The sequence below is a fragment of the Typopeltis vanoorti genome, chromosome 6 (genome assembly GCF_054136105.1).
Source record: "Typopeltis vanoorti isolate ZY-2024b chromosome 6, IOZ_Tvanoo_1.0, whole genome shotgun sequence".
Lineage (NCBI taxonomy): Eukaryota > Metazoa > Arthropoda > Arachnida > Uropygi > Thelyphonidae > Typopeltis > Typopeltis vanoorti.
The window spans coordinates 9,671,437-9,689,543 of record NC_143554.1 but is presented as its reverse complement, the minus strand read 5'-3'; the positions used below and the strand labels follow the sequence as shown (position 1 = coordinate 9,689,543).

At 32.5% G+C, this 18,107-nt stretch overlaps 1 protein-coding gene across 2 annotated transcripts in view; it reads right to left on the bottom strand.

The window, feature by feature from the left end:
• mys (position-specific antigen beta subunit myospheroid) overlaps nucleotides 1–18,107 on the bottom strand; it is a 390,003-nt gene that overhangs the window by 247,594 nt on the left and 124,302 nt on the right. For both annotated transcript variants that reach the window (XM_090394055.1, XM_090394056.1), the window contains exon 8: nucleotides 8,366–8,449. In XM_090394055.1, coding sequence (XP_090250181.1) covers nucleotides 8,366–8,449 — 84 coding nt within the window. The remainder of the gene's footprint in view (nucleotides 1–8,365; nucleotides 8,450–18,107) is intronic.

Here is an 18,107-nt window from a genome sequence, read left to right as displayed (position 1 = left end):
AACTTTTGATATTCTTTCTTCTTTTCCTTCACTGCCTCTTTAACTTCCTATGTCCACCATGGAGTTCTGATTTTTCTATCCATGCAGAAAACCTCACCATATACCTCTCTGGCTGAATCAATCAATGTTTTCTTCACCACTGAATCTCCTAGGTTTTGTTCCTGTTCTCAAACTCTTTCATTTTGGAAGTGATCACCATTTAGTCTTGAGCAGGATAAAATTGAATTTCATATTGAAAAGAAGAACATGTAAGAAAGTTTTAGAGTGAATAAAAGTTGAGCAACTCTCAGATGCAAATTGTAGACTAAAATACACAAACATTATTCAAGGAAAAAAAATGAAAAGAGTAACTTATTATATTGACTTTTTCTATTTCCACACAGTTGCAATTTGAACTGTCCTGCAATTCCAATCATGCAGAAATAATTGTGCAGTGAAGTTAATTCTACTTGTATTTTGCAAATTAAAATTTACATATTTAGTTTTTGAGACAGACTGAGTTAATTTGACTGGAATAAACTCAGTCTGGAACCAATTTGTTACTTTAGAAGATCAGAATTCTCCATGGTTTGCATTTCTTCGGCTGTGTCCACAGAGATAATTAGTATGGTATCATCTGCTAAAGTTTTTATTTTATTGTTTAATTTAACATTGCAGAAGTCATTGATATAAATACTAAATAAAATTGGTCCTAAGACAGATTCTTGTGGTACACCACAGTCTACCGTTTTGGAACAGCTATAGCTGTTTATTTTTACAATTTTTGAACTAGCATTTAAGTAATTTTTGGACCAGTTTAGAACAGTACTTCGTATTCCGATGACTTCTAATTTTTTTATTAAAATTTCATGAGGTACATATCCAAAGCTTTGTCTATATCTAAAAATACTGCTCATGTTAGTTTTTGTTCATCTAAGAAAGTATAATGTTTGTTAAGTTCAGCAAAGCATGTTCTATGCTAAACTTTTCCATGAAACCAACTGATTCTTGGAAAAAAGTTGTTTTTGTGCAAATATTTCTTGAGTCTAATTTTTACCAATTTCTCTAGTATTTTCGAAAAGACCAATAGAAGGGAGATCTGTCTGCAATTTTCCAAGTTATTTTTGTTTCCTTTTTTTGTAAATTGGTACAACTATGGCATTCTTTAAAATATGATGGAAACATACCTGTCTTCGGTGATAAGCTAAAAATGTACATTTTTTATTAACACTAGCATTCTTTCACAATGCTAGTGTTAATACCATTGTATCCTGATGTTCTGGTTGTTTTTAGGCTAGCAATAACACTTTTGATTTCATTTTCACAAGTGGGAAAAAAGATATATGGAGTTATTAATTCTCTTGGGAGTGCAATTCAGAGGAGTGGGTTTAGTTTTTTTTATCTCTCTCCCCCAAAATGCTATCATTGAATGTGACAAAGTGATTACTGAATTCTTCAGCTAATCTTCTGTCTTCATTTTCTCTATTCTTATTTATATATTTAAGTGTGGGAAAGGTTTGTTTGCCTATATCTTTGCCAATTAATTTAATCGCAAACTTCCATTGTTTTCTGAAGTTTCCTTGGCATTTGAGGAATTCATTTCTGTAGTATTTGTTTTTACTTTTTTTTAATTTAATGTGTATTAGATTTTCATAGTACTTGAAACGGTGTTCATAATATCGACTGTGTGGGTATTTTTTAAACTTTTTATACAGTGTCTAATGTCCTGTGTAATCCAGGGCTAAGTTTCTTTCATTTTGTCTATTATTATAATTTTGGTTGAGTCTTGTATTTTACTGTTTAATATCTCAATAAATTTATGATACAAGGTATCAATATTTGTTTCCATCATTATCGCTTCTCAAAAAACAGTGATCAAGTTAGATTTCAATACTCTGGAATCAACTGTTGTGTAGGGGATGTTTTTGGTTGTAATGTCAATGTGCTATACTTGCAAGTGCACTTTAATAACAATTAGGAAGTTATCCACAAGAGGTTGACACAAGACTGCTGCTTAGATTTTGTTTGTACTTAAACTTCTCCCAAATACATGATCTAGACACGATGTAGAACAATTGAATTCTCTAGTCAGCACATTAATACAGGCAGCCCTCTGTTTACGCCTCACTTCTGCTCCTGAAAAAATGGGTGTAAACAGAATCGGCATAAAATGAACCAAATTTTAATGGGAGGTACAAAGTTATGTTCTGCGCAGTCAAAAAATATGCACATGAAGTATGTGTAACATTATTATATTTAAAACTTTGATAATACATTCTTATATATTTGTTAAAACAAAATTATTAATAATGAAAACAAAACAAAATTATATACGAAAAATATGAAATTTCAAAAAGATATTACATATTTCTATGTTGAAGTTCCTGGTTTCGGATCACCTGCATTTTTTTTGAAAAAGTGAGTAGATTTTCTTTTTCTTTCTTTAAGGAGTTCAGTGTAAGGTCGAATAGATGAGATTACACTCCTTTTTACGTTTGCACTCCATTCCCAATCGTGGTCCATTTCGCAGAGTTCATCAGTCAATGTCTCTATGCTTGCAAGGATACGCTGTAAATGGCCGTTTTTATATCTCTCAGAAAACCTTCTTCGTTTTCTTTCTCCTCCTTTAGATTTGACTTAATTGTTCGGCTAATTCTATTAGGTCTTCATTGGAAAGTGGTTCATCATGGCTCTCCAAGACTTCTGCCACATCTTCAGCTGCAATATCGTCCAATCCCACTTCTCGCGCAAGCTTGGTAACGTCTTCAATAACATTCTCCTCTTGCTCTAATTCCTCGAAGTCGTGCATAAATGCTGGAAGACGTTTTCACCATGCTCCTTTTAAACACTTTGCTGACACTTCATTCCAAGCTGCCTTGATGTTGTTAATGATCTTCAAAATATTGACGAGCCGCCAATAGTCTTTAATAGTTTTTCCTGAAATGTCCAAGACTCTTACCATTTCCATAGATGTTATATTGAGGCTTTGAAGATATAATCCCCTGATCCATCGGTTGCAAAAGCGATGTGTTTGGGGGCATGTAAACAACCTTGACATCCAATGGTGATTTTACTTCAGCAAGGTTTTGAGGATGTCCAGGGGCATTATCCAAGAGAAACAATGCCTTGGCTGGAAAATCATTTTCTTTACAGAAGCGAAGCATGGTAGGACAAAAATAATTTGTGTACCAATCTATAAAAACGTCTTGTGTAACCCAAGCTTTCTTGTTCCATTTCCAATAGAATGGCAGCATGGCTTTTAAACCCTTGAAGGCGAATGGTGTCTGTGAATGGTACACCAACATTGGTTTACGCTTCAAAGTTCCAGAGACATTTGCACCCAACAAAAGCGCAAGTCTATCTTTTGCAGCTTTAAAACCTGGAGAGGAAAGTTCTTCATAGGAAATGAAGATGCATGATGCAATTTTTTCCAGTAGAGCCCAGACTCATCAACATTAAAAATGAGATTAGGAGGATAACTTCCTTGTTCTACACAGTCTTGAAATTCTTTAGGAAAAGCAGCTGCTGCCGCAACATCTGCACTTGCCACATAATTTGACACTATGGCACTTACTTCGAGACTTAAATCTCATGAACCAACCTTTGCTTCCTAAAAATGTTTCTTTGGCTCCATCTGTCTTTTTAAGATCCTCAAAATTTATTTTCTCAGTTATAACAGCCTGCGTCAGAGGAATGTTTTTCTGATTCAAGTCATCCACCCATAATAATAATTTTTACATTTTTTCATGAAGTTTACCCCTGCTATAACTTACATGTTTTGCATTTAGTACTGCCATAGATTGTTGCAGCAGTCGATGGAGGCAAGTTCATACTTCTACAGACATTAGCACGTGTCTGTCCATCTTCCATTCTTTGAATCACCTCCATCTTCTTAACACCAAGTTCTGCTAACTTTTCTACACTTCTTTTATCAGACATGGTATGCAACATACTTTAACAATTTAAATATATATGCATGTAAAAAAAATTAAATAGAACAATTAGGTACATTCAAGAGTATAACTAGGATTGATACATATACGTCATAGTTAGCTCACTAAACACTCAAACGCTAGAGTGCCTGCACGCGTTGTTTCTCAGTCAGACCACACTAAGACCACAGTAAGAAAGCACGCTCAGGCATCTGGCATAAATTGAACTGCCGTAAACCGAGGGCTGCCAGTATATTGTTCGAGTCCATGCAATCAAGATAATCTTGATAGGAGCTGCTATTCCTCAGCAAGTCAATATTCATATCCTCATTTACAGGAACATTGTCACTCTATCTCATCTCGACTATACTTGAGTTTTTGCATAAAGTTGGACTACGTGTATGTGTAGCAATGTGACCTATATACAGCCATTATATATATATATATATATATATATATATATATATATATATATAATGCTTGCTTCCCAAGTAAGCAAACAGATAAATAAGTCAAGTTTGCGCCTGCACGTAATGCAAGTCTAGGTGACCGGCAAAGTAGTGCAAGTCTAGGCAACTCGTGGTAAAGGTAGAATAAGCTCTGATCACTATTCTTAATATTTACCCTCTGTTTGCTTACTTGGGAAATGAAGTAAAAACCAGGTTTAAAATAGCTTGGTATCTTTAACATATATTATACCCAAGGTAAAAAACTTTCTACATCTATCTCTCATCCTGAGATTTTTATTTAATAAGGTCAAAACACCTTATGGTAACTTGTTTTGGTACTTATACGCTCTGTATTATTTAACCTTGGTATTTCTAAGCCTAGTTCCCACTGATGATACCTCAATAAAGGTTGAAACAGTTCTGGGTAGTGACCCCTTGCCTTTAATGCATAGCATCATACATCTCAAGGAGATGGGCTTTGCATTAAGGGTAAATATTAAGAATAGTGATCAGAGCTTATTCCACCTTTACCACGAGTTGCCTAGATTTGCACTACTTTGTGGGTCACCTAGACTTGCATTACGTGCAGGTGCAAACTTGACTTATTTGTCTGTTTGCTTACTTGGGAAATGGAGTAAAAACCAGGTTTAAAATAGCTTGGTATCTTTAACATATATTTTACCCAAGGTAAAACATTTTTTCTCTCTCTCTCTCTCTTTATTTATATATATATATATATATATATATATATATATATATATATATATATATATATATGTGTGTGTGTGTGTGTGTGTGTGTGTAGGAAGATTAATTTATTTGGCTAATATACATTTTAAAAAAAAAATATTGAATGACTAGAAACTGAGAAAAATGAAAACAAAGTTTAATAGCACAACTAGTTTCAGCTTATATCAGCCTTCTTCAAGTGCAGTGCATATTAAAAAAGAAATAACCAGTAAAATATAGAGGAAATAATTGTAAACATCACGGAAAGTTAGTGTGTGTATATATATATATATATATATATATATATATATATATTCAACATTGAAGCCTGCACATTCAAAACTGTTCTCTCGTTGGCTTCACTGATGGGCGTATGCATGTGTATAACATCTCACTTGAAATGTAGGGGGTTGAGAATGATTTCTTTTGATTCTATGATCTTTCTTTCTAATTCATCCTGGCAATGGAAAATGTTATTAGACTTGTCCCATAGGACTGTATAGCTAAGGTTTTATTCATTAGAATCGGCTGAGAACAGAACATGACTAGACAAAGCACTGGCTCGCCTTCTCCTGTAACTGACATCTCTCTTATGTTCTTCAATGAGTAACTCTATCGATTTCTCTGTCTGGCCAAAGTAAGGTATATCACAGTTGCCCCAAATCTGGTAAACACCAGGATATTTAAGGCTGTGATGTCTAGGTTTCGGATGGCTCACTAAATAGCGGATTTTTGGAAGAGGAGTAAATAAAGTTCTTATGTTGTATTTCCTAAGAACCTTGGCCAATTTGGGTGAGACAGAGCTTATGTATGGTATAGAAATATTACCTTTCACCCTATTGGTCTCTTCATTATTGCATGCAGGTGGATTTAATAGGAATTTGTCAATTGTTTTTTGTGAATAACCATTTAGTTGAAAAGTAGACCTGAGAAAATTGAGTTCTTTATTAAGTTCTATCTCATCATCAAGAAGGGAGCGAGCATGATGTCCTAGTGTAGAAATGATTCCAAACTTTTGAGGAGGATAATGATGGGATTGACCGTGGAGATATCTGGTGGTGTTGATAGCTTTTCTATAAATCAAAATTTTGATTGCTCTGAGGAACAGGTCAGTTTGATGTCCAAAAAAGAAAGAGAACCATTAGCTTCAAACTCAGCCATAAATTTTATGTTTGGATGTTGATTATTTAGATGTTCTAGGAAGTTCAGGAGAGATTCATGGCCATGGCTCCAAATTAGGAAAATATCAATATATCTTTTCAAATTCTTGGTTTTAAAGGATAAGAAGAAGAAGAAATGGCTTTAACTTCAAGATCTGAGCACTGAAGTCTGCACATTCAAAACTGTTTTGAATGTGCAGACTTCAATGTTGAATATACATACACTAACTTTCCGTGATGTTTACAGTTATTTCCTCTATGTTTTACTGGTTATTTCTTTTTTAATGTGGACCTGAAGAAGGGTGATACAAGCTGAAACTAGTTATGCTATTAAACTTTGTTTTCATTTTTCTTGTTTCTAGTCATTCAACATTTTTTTAAATGTGTGTGTGTGTTATGATGTTCTAAATATAAGTTGACATTTTTATGTTAGTAATGTTATTAACAGATGTGGAGTTTCGAATAAAGAAAATTACACCTTCAGATTTGTTATAATTTCTACATTGATAATAATTTTTAAATCCGCTTAAATGTTACAAATTAACTTTTTTGTCTTAACCCAGATTTCTGTTAACAGGACATCTAGCTGATAATTTAAATTATCTAGAAGTAATTCTATTTGTTCTAATTTATTTATTAGGAAAATGTCATCAATATATCTTTTCAAATTCTTGGTTTTAAAGGATAAGAAGAAATGGCTTTAACTTCCAGATCTGCCATCTTTGAATATTTTGCAACATATTCAAAGTACTTAAATTGTTGTTTGAGGATAAAAAGCTTAATTCTATTGAAGAAAAGTGACATCACAGTTATTATTCTCATCTGCCATTGTAGTTCGCGGGTCAGTTTTTAATCTCACTGTTTTCTCGAAGTTTACACACGTCTTCTTCTTCACTTCTGATCTGCCATATTTTGACCCTGCTTGATCCAGATATTTGTAGTATAATTCTTTACAATAAACAGTAGATATTTTAAATTTCCTGTCAAGCACTCATTTTGATATATTTTGCTTTCTTTAAAATTGTCAGTTATACTTAGTTTGTATTTGATATTTTTGTGTCCTTCCAGCCATTTGTGTCTGCTTTTCTTTTAAATTTTATGATAGGCATTGCTCCCCACTAAGAACATGATGCATAGCTGCACCATCATCTTAATTATATTAATCTTGTTTTATGTGCAATTTTATTTGCTATTTCATGCCTAAGTTTGCATGGCTCATGGGGAAACATCAACAATTTCCAGGTTTTGAGATTATTGCATGTTGATTCAGGTCATCCACTGTTTCATGAATTTTTTTAAAGCTACCTGTGCAGCTACATATCTGTGTTTTCTAATTCAACATTTGTTTTGAATTCCTTAACTTCTTGTGTCAGGCCAGCAATGACAACCAGAAAGTCATCTATTTTGTTTGAAGTATATTCTGTTAAACTTCTTAAGTCGTTAATGTATTTATTTCAATTCTTTCATTATCCCCATTAAATCTATAATACATATACTGTCCATGTTACTTTTCTCTGGGAAGCATGAGTCATCACCCCTGTGAGAAGATGCCGGCAAGTGTTGGTTAGCATTGTGGAATAAAGCAGATGAATACTGAGCAGGTCTTTGTCGTTTGCCAAATTTCCATTTTTGTTTTCTGTCATTAGAGAGCTTTTTAAAGTGGCTTTTGCTGAGACCAGCACAATAAAAATGATAACTGCTTTTGCATTTATCTGCACACTTCATAACAGATGTAATATCAATAAGCATATCTTTGCAAACTTTGAAGCGGAGTGCCATTACGCTATATAGAATTTAGCGTTGATCGTCTTTGTTCTAGGTACTCACCTTGTATATCAGTCCAATGGCGATCGTTGATTAACAGCAAGTTGAATATGCAATTTTTTCACACTGCTTGAAGAGGATTATATTCATAGAGCTATGATCATTCCTGTTATAAATCACAGGATAATTGTACTGCTTGTTAACAGTCAAACTTTCAATGTGCAGATTACAAGTCAATGTACGTTCTTCCACCTGCCTGCTGACAATAATTTTGTATCATATTGTTACATATGTTAGAATAGACAGAGAAATCGTTTCTGTGACTACTATTTTGAAATTAATAATAATTTACCTTTCCGTCACCAGCATAGTGAAAGCCACTATCAGAAGAAAATACTAGCATTTTTCTTGACCTCTCTCTCCAGTTAATTTCCTTCTATTAAGTAATATAAAAAGAACATAGACATAGAATTTAGACATTAGCAAGCATATATTTTCTAATATAATATTAAATGCTTACAATACATCTGGAAAAAATCATTTCCTCTTAAAAATGAATATATTTAAGATAGCAAAATCAACAAGAACATTCACTTTTGAATGTAATATTCATACACAGTAAAGCAATATTATAACGTACATCACAATATTTTTTTATATAGTTGAAAAATAGCATTATCATCATAACACTAATTACGGATATAGACCATATTGGTCTATTCTAGTCTCCTTATCCATCCAAAATCCTTTTTTGATGTCTGCCATGCCTTCTCTTCCCAATTGGCTTATATTTTAGTATTTGTTTAAGAAGTCAGGTGTTGGCCATTTGGTTTACATGTTCAATCCATTTTTGTTTATAATTGTTTAGTTTTTCTTCTATTGATTTTGTTTTTAGTTCTTTATTAATGTCTTCATTCCTTTTTTGATCTAATAATGTGTATTTTGCAGTTCTTCTCATAAATCTCATTTCATTTGTTTCCATTCTTTGTTTATTGCCCAAATTTCATTGCAATATAATAATGTGGGCACTGCTAAAGTATTGTATATTCTCAAGTGAGTTTCATTATATTTGGGTTGAGTGTTCTATTTATCAGGCCTATAATCTGTAAAAATTTTGAAGTTTTTAATTTTATGTCTTTTTTTTTCTCCTTCATATGATATTTCACATCCAAGATAACGGAAAGTATTTATCTGTTCTATTATTTTATTGTTAATAACTATTTTGCTTCTAATTGGAGTTTGTCCACAAAATGCCATCATTTTAGTTTTTTATCTATGGAAGTTTTCATTCCAAACTGTTCTACTATAATGTTTAAATTATATATTGCTCTTTGTAAACATTCTTCCTTATCTGATATTATTACCCGATCATCTGCAAATAATAGCATATTTATTTTGTTATTCTGGGAAATTTCTATACCTTGATCGTTTAAGGTGTTCCACTGCATTAATATTTCATTAATGTAAATGTTGGAGACAGAGAGCATCCCTCTCTTACTCCTTGGTTTATAGATTGTTTTTCACACAACTTTTCATTTATTATTTTTATTTCATTATCTTTGTATATATTCAATATTGCATGTAGTAAAATATTAGGTATATTTATTTTTTGTAATATATCAAACAGTATATATCTTTTTACTCTGTCAAATGCTTTTTCATAATCTATAAACAAAAAGATAAGTTTCCAAATTCAATTCACTTCTTTTTTTTAATAAGTAGTTTTAAAAAAAAGCTGCATCCATTGTAGAGCATCCTTTTCTAAATCCATTTTGACATTCTAATAATATTTTTTCACTGTATATTTTTAGTTTTTCATTAAGTATTCTGCTATACATTTTGTAGCATGTATTCAATAAACTAATACCTCTGTAGTTAGCAAGTTTTGTTTTATCCCCTTTTTTAAACATAGGTATTACTATGCGTGTATTCCATTCTATTGGTATTTATCCATATTTTATTTAAAAATTTTAGTAATCTTTGATGAAATTTTTTTCCAGCAAATTTATACAGTTCAGAGTTAATCCTATCTTCTGCTGATTTACCATTTTTTTTTTTATTTTTTTTTTATTGTATTTAGGTTGTCCTTTCATTCTTATCATATCATTTAAGGTATTTTGTAAGTCTCTGGTGTAATTATTTTTGATTCCAGTATTATCTGTCCAAAGATATATAAAGTAATCCAAGAACTCTTTTACATCTGCATTTATGTGTTTTAGTATTTTGTACACACTGGATCTTATTTTGTATGTCATTTTCTAGATATGAAACAAATTTTTCCCAACTTTCTCTGTCTCTCAGCTATTGCTCGTCTTTTTTTATATTCAATCTCATCTTTGTTTTTTTGCTACTTAATCATCTTTTAAAAGCCAGCTTTTTATTTTCAATTATTGTTTTTATTTCATTGTTCCCATATATGTAATTTTTTATTTTTATATTTTTTGTGTGTTCCTAGATTTTCATATGCTGCTGATGTGATAATTTCTTTTATATTATTCCATTCTTTCTCAATGTCTTCATTTTCTTGTATTTTTTCTAAGTAGTTATTAATCCCCTGTTGGTATAAATTTCTTATACTTGAATCATTTAGTAGTCTTACTTTGTAATTAGATTTCGTTTCTAGTTTGTTTATTTTTTGTAGCCAGTTTGGTGGAAATCTTAGTTTTGCCTGTACTAAATAATGATCTGTGTCAATTTCTAGCCCTCTTCTAACTTTAACGTCTAGGAAGAGGTTTGCTGCTTTTTCATTTGCTATAAAGTAGTTCATTATTGACTTTTGTCCTCTTGCACACCACATATATTTAAGTATATTTTTACGTTTGTAAAATGCATTCATTATTTTTAAATTATATAATTAATGAGTCGCTTTCCATTTTTGTTTACTTTTGGTTCTCCAAATTTTTGCATATTATTGTTAATTTTTTTCATTCCTATTCTGGCATTAAGATCTCTAGCTATAATTATATGGTCTGTTTTGTTTAATTTTTCATATATTCCTTGTTACTCTGTAAAAGTAATCATTTTCTTCTTCTTTTCCTTCTTCAGGGGCATACATTCCAACAACTTAAATTTTCTTTATTTAATCGCACTTCTAATATTCTTTCATTCCAGTATGTATAATGAGTTATTTTTGCTTTAATTGATTTATGGATCCAAATCATTACACCGGCTTTTGCATGTATTTGTTTGTCCAATCCACTATATATGATACTGTAGTTAGCCATTTCTTTTGTTCCTTAAAGTTTCTTTTTTGTGTCTGCAAGAACTGCAATTTCTATATTTTTGTCATTTAAAATTTTATCTAATTCTTCTTCTTTATGTGCTATGCTTCTAATGTTCCATGTAGCATATTTCACCATGTTTTTCTTTTTCTAAAGTTTTTCTTAACCTTTTCCAGTTTGCGGTCATTTTCCATGTTTTCTGTCGGTTTGGATTTTGTTGAGACTTGAAAGTAATATGTGTTTCCCAGTATCAAGTAACCAGCATGACGATAGATATGCAAGTGGTGGGGCTGCCACCTTAAGACAACTAGGCTTGCCTTTTTTTTTTTTTTTTTTTTTTTAGTACATAGTGGAAACTACAGTTTGAGAGTAAAGAGTCATCCCCTTGCCCCCTAAAATTGCTCTAATAGCACTGAGGGGGGAAGGAGTAAGAGAGAGTAGAGGGAAAGAAGAGTAGAAGACCAGTCTCCAGATATGATATACCAAGTGTATATTGTACACTGTATGATTAGGTCTAGCTTGAGTATCTCAGGTTTGCCATGCCTGTACTCACCAATGTGAGCCCCTGAGAAATGAAAAATATTCCTATATAAATAGTGTATAATCCAGCATATATAAGAACCTTACTTTTTTTTCAATATAATAATTATGAGGTGTAGCTATTAAATAACGAGACTTGTTGCAAAAATGTGGTTTATTATTACAACTGTACAACTTAATTGTTATCCCCTTCAAACATACTCCCCTCCTCTATCTATACACTGCTGCATATGAATTTTCTATTGTCGGAAGCAGTGCTGTAAGTCATCAGGTGTTATCTGCTTCAGTAGAGCTGCTGTTTTCTCCTTTACCTCATCTACTGACCAAAAATGGGTGCCCTTCAATGCTGATTAACTTTGGAAAAAGGTAAAAGTTGCATGGAGCTAAGTCCAGTGAGTAAGGTGAATGGTCCAACACTGGGATCTTAGTATCCCATAATGCAAAAGCACATCTCCTTGTGGAGATGTATAATGCTATGCATTATGGGAAGAGTCCAGACAGGTTTCGACAGTGCACTGTGGCCTGGCGCACTGTCCTGATGGAGAATCCAAGCAATGCTCTTCCACAGATCAGTCTCTTCTTCTTCCTCACTCGTTCTCTCAGCTTGGTTAACATGTTGGTTAACTCTTGTGTAACTTCTCTCATGTTGGTTAACTGTCTGATATCTGTTCAACCATACCATTGATATTTAAATAAAAAAAAAAAAAAAAAAAAAAAAAAAAAAAAAAAAAAAAAAAAAAACAATCAGCATTGCCTTCAGTTTTGACTTGCTCATTCTTGCTTTTTTCATTCTCTGTGATGTGGGAGTTTTCCAGCGAATCGATCGTCTCTGTTTCTGGATCATACTGGAAAATTCACGTCTCATCCCACGTGATGATCTTCTCCTGCAAGACTGGCTCTGCTGTCAGTGGATGAGGTAAAGGAAAAAAACGGCAGCACTACTGAAGCAAATTACACCTGATGACTTGTAGCACTGCTTCCAACAATGGAAAATTCGTATGCAACAGTATATAGATAGAGGAGAGGAGTATGTTGAAAGGGATAACAATTAAGTTGTACAATTATAATAATAAACCATATTTTTGCAGCCAGTCTTGTTATTTAAGAGCCACACCTTGTATTATTAACTTTGATTACATAATTCTTCTTCTTCTTCAACAGCTTAATGGATCATTTTAGGTATAATGCCGTCAACACTGGGTTTCTCCATCTGTCCCCTATCATAAGTCTTTTGTTACCACATGCATCTATTGTGTTCAAGGTCTTCCTGTGGATCTTGTCAATTTTATTTGTAAGTACTTGTTTGGTTAACTGATCATCTGCTCTCCTAACATGACCAAACCACTCAAATATCTTACTTTTATGAATGATAGGCTGTTGGATCTCTGAAACAGGTTTTGCAGTTCCTTATTATTGAGAATCTATGATTATTATTCCTCTAAATTATAAATTAAAGATACTAAGAAATTATATACTTGGTTTAATCCTTTATCCAAGTGTAAGCAAACAAGTTTGCATCTGCACTATTTTCAGGACTGGAACAACAACTCGTATAAAGAAGCTAATGACTTCACATCACTTGCCTTAGTATCCCATAATGCAAAAGCACATCTCCTTGTGGAGATATACAGGGTGTTCGGGATAAATTTGACATATTTATAATTAATTATATTTTTCCGTAAGTTACATGTATTAACACACACTTCTCTTCATTTAAAAGTTTGGACCCTTCTTCATTCATATACAAGATGTCAGAAAGGATGGATAGCTGGAACCCACCTGAATCATGGAAGAGAATAACTTGTATCATGATGATTCGTGCCCGCCATCAAAATAAGGATATTACGACTGCTGCCCAATGCTCCCTGAATACAGTAAAAACAATCAGGCATGAACTAGAGACTTGCAATGGTGACTACGAGGATGTAGCAAGAAGAAAGATCCCTAGCAGACGATCTGATTGCGTTCGTACAGCAGAATTCCTCGCAAATCTGCAGGAACAGGTGTTGAAGAACCCTGGCATTGGAATTCGGGCTTTGTTCGTGGAGTTGCTAACTTTAGTCAAGCCCTGGATAACAAGGGTAGCCAATGGTAGGCCGTATGTATGGCAGCAGGATTCGGCCCCTTGCCACACCTCTGGGAAAAGTCAAAAATGGTTGTCTGAAAATTTCTACGACTTCACCAGTCCAAATGTTTGGCCTCCAAACTCCCCAGACCTTAACCCCATGGATTATTTTGTATGGGGCGCAGTTGAAAAAGACACCAATCGCACTTCCAGTAATACAAAAGCCCAGTTAATGGATAAAATTAAAACAGTTTTTGCGGCCCTTCCCAGGGAGACTGTAGCATCAGCTTGTTCGAGGTTCCGAAGCAGAATTGAAGCTGTGATCGATGCTAATGGTGGTTATTTTGAGTAAATCTTGTTGATAGTATTGTAATTAACTCTGCCTGTAATGTTTTTTTGTCAATTCATTAAATTTAATAGATACAAAGAAGATTTTCTTTTTCCTTACGAAACTGTCAAATTTATCCCGAACACCCTGTATAATGCTATGCATTATGGGAAGAGTGCAGACAGGTTTCGACAGGTTTCATCCAAACAGGTTTCGAATTTACTGAAGTTTCATCAGTAGAAGCCAGACCTAGAGGTGATACTAAGGTTGAAGAAATGCAGAAGTCATATTTTCATATACAAGAATCCAAAAGGTGTCACACCTTATTATTAAAATACTCTAGATTAGAGAAAGAAGTTTTTCAACTTGGCTATACTATAAATTAAAGAATCAAGAAATTATATGCTTGCTTTAATCCTTTATCCAAGTGTAAGCTGCATTACTATGACTTCTGCATTATTTCAACCTTAGTATCACCTCTAGGTCTGGCTCCCACTGATGAGACTTCAATAAAGGTCGAAACCGGTCAGGGTAGTGACCCTTCCCATTACATGTCCACAAGGAGATGCGATTTGCATTATAGGATACTAGAGTAAGTGATGTGAAGTCATGAGCTTCTTTATATGAGTTGTTGCCCCAGTCCTGAAAATAGTTCAGGCACAAACTTGTTTGCTTACCCTTGGATAAAGGGTTAAGCCAAGTATATAATTTCTCAGTATCTTTAATTTACAGTATAACCAAGTGGAAAAACTTTCAACAATTATTCGTCATTATTCCATAATTATTAAAACTGTTTTTCACCCTCTCCAAATAAATAACTAATGCATAATTTCGTGAATTTTTTTGGCATCAAATTCAAACAGGAAGATTGTTAACAACTACTACATGGATGGTTTGGACAAAAATGCATGGCATAAAAAGGAAGCTGTTCTGATTATGTTTGCATACTCCCCAATTTAATACTTTTTTTTCCACTATTCAGTAAAATATTGTTCACTATTCAGTAAAATTTGTTAAGAATTTCTTTTTCATACAGGGATGATAAAATGCAAAAACTGAACCAGACGTTTAAATTTATGAATTATTGTCCTTTATTAAAAAGATTAATAAAAGGTTTAAATAAAAATGGAGAAACAGAAAACATTTCCTTTAAGTGAAAAAAGAACACTTTAAAGGATAGAAAAAAGAAAAAGTGTCAAAATTTTCATAAAGGCATGCTAGGAACAAATGTATACTGCTCATAAACATTCTTTGTAACAAAATTTTGTTTATATAAAATATGGAAGAAAATAATTGCTTAATCACTAATTGAAAAGAAAATTATTAATAAAAAAGCACTATTTCTTAATTTAATGTCTTCTGAGTGGTAATTAACAGAAAATGCAATAACTATTTAAAAAACTTGTGCAAATAATCAGCGCATGAATGATGTCTGGATATCCATCACATGCTTCTTTCATACACCAAATAAGTAATTTTACAACTGAGAAAGCAAGCAGTTATTGTTTGGATAAATTGTTCTAACTCTACTGCAAAAAGCTGTGTGTTTAAACAGTGTACATTTAAGAAATAATTTAGTTTGCTTCACCCACAAATCTGAATAGAGTAAACTGACATGCTGCCAAAGTGATACAAAAGTTAAATTATTTTTGATATAACTTGGGAGATTGCAAAATTCGTTTTCTGAAGTGAAGACGTGTTTTATAATATCACTTAATGTGCGCCTTGATGGTCTCTTTTATCTTGGCATGGCCATATCCCTCTCTCTCTGAACAGAAAGAAAGAGAAGTTTGTATTATTTGCTTTGTAAAGAAAATTCTGTGATGAAATTCCTCTGTTGATTTTTTTTTTGGAACTTGCATATAAAATAAGAGCTAATCTTCAAATTTTTAGTAAATTTGGAATGCGAGGCACGAAGTAAAAGGTAATGGTCACATTATATATCTCCAGTTTGTATAAGTTTGGTACCAAAACTTAATCCACTGTCTGAATTTAAATATATGTACAACTTTTGTTTAAGTGCATGTGTGTGTGTGTGTGCACACTCATCCAATTCCATATTTTCTCTCACTATTTTATATGTACAGTGAATATGAAAGTTAATAGGGCCACATTGGGAATAGCATAATACAGCCCAAATTTGGCTTTAATTGGGTCAATAAAAGTTGTACATCAAGAGTTTAAAAGGTGCATATACATAAAACAAAACAAGTTTAGACAAATCTTTCATTCTCTGGGTAACAAAATTACTAATTTATTGATAAATAATTGACTTTAATTCATAAAAATAATTTCATTAGCAGATAATGATGAACCACAAATAAAATCAGCACAGGTATTTAGTGCTGATGTGCATTTTCTTCCTGCATGAAATAGTCATAATCCCGTAATAAATTTTCTAGCATTCTGGGTAGGCACACATTCAAGCCCAAGTGTGTCATCCTCATCACTTTTAAGTTTTTCTAACGTTATCTGATGTTTTGCTGCAATTTCCATCTCAAAATCTTTATTTTTATTCTAATATAGAAAACTACCATCAATGGAGACAAACTCTTCATAGTTTCTAATGTAGTTCACATCTAATGATATGCAATTTTCTCTGTCTGGCATATCCATAGTTGAATGGTATTGTTACTTATTACTCGCCAAGTAAAGGCCATAAACTGTAAAAAGATTAACTTTTGAGCTAATCTACTAAGCAACTATACATTCAAGATGCCCAGAAATTATATTCTTGCTTTCATCCTTTATCCAAATTTACGTCAGCAAACAAAGTTTGTTCATTAAGTATCTCCATGATTGGGCTAATGACTTTACATCATTTGCCTTAGTATCCCATAGTTCAAGGCACATATCCTTAAGGCAGTGATTCTCAACCTATGGGGGATAAAGAAAGTGGAAACCAAAGGAAAAACTGAAAAACTACTTTATTGAAACAAAAGCATTTAATGGAACTATTTATTGACACAAAAATAATATAAAAACAAAAACATAAAATACACTATGAAAATAAAATAATAAAATATATAAAATTCAATGTATTTAATAAACTAGTTATGCTTAAGTGAACATCAATATTGCAAAATATACCAAGCAAATAATTAAAACTAAACAATAAATCTAAAAATTAATGGCTTCCTGGGCCTGTGTTGTGAAGTAAAGCTTTTCATATGATGGCGATACATTGAAAATTGACACTCTTAGTTCTCTTTCTATATTTAACTGAGATCTATATTTTATTTTTAAGGCAGCCACTGCAGAAAACCCGATTTCACAAAGATAATTGGAAATGGCAAAAGTGCATGAAAAGCTCTTTAGTGCAAAAAGTTCATCATCAATGAATTTTTTGATTTCATTGATGATGTGAAGTCTATAAATTGTTCCTCTTCTTCAATTAAGAAACGTTCAGGGGTAATTTGAAATGGGTTTCTAATGCACTCGTACATTGCCATTATGTTGTTGTTGTTAGTTATAAAAAAATTCAAATTCTTTGTCAAGTTCTGCAACTTTTCAAAATCATTGTTAAATGATTTTCAATAGTTGCAAGTAAAACTTTGATGTGTTGCTCTTCTGCCTTGTAGGTTATGATAAATTCATTCACATTTGCAAACATTTCTAATTTTTGTTGCTTTACCTTTTTGTTCCATAACTACTTTTTTTTTTTTTTCACAAAAAGCATTAACTTTGTCATTCATCTCTAAGATATGTGAACTTTATCCTTAGAGTTGCAGGTTTAATATATTTAGTTTATCAAATATGTCTACCAAGTAGCTCAGTTTCATCACAAGTAAGTGGTCAATAAACTTCTCTGCTTCCAAGAAGACTGCTATTTATTTCGTCTCTTAATTCATAAACATGATATAAACATTTTCCTTGTAATAACCATTTGGTCTTGCAGTAAAATAGTAATGCTGAATGTTCTGCTCCAGCCATCTCTTTG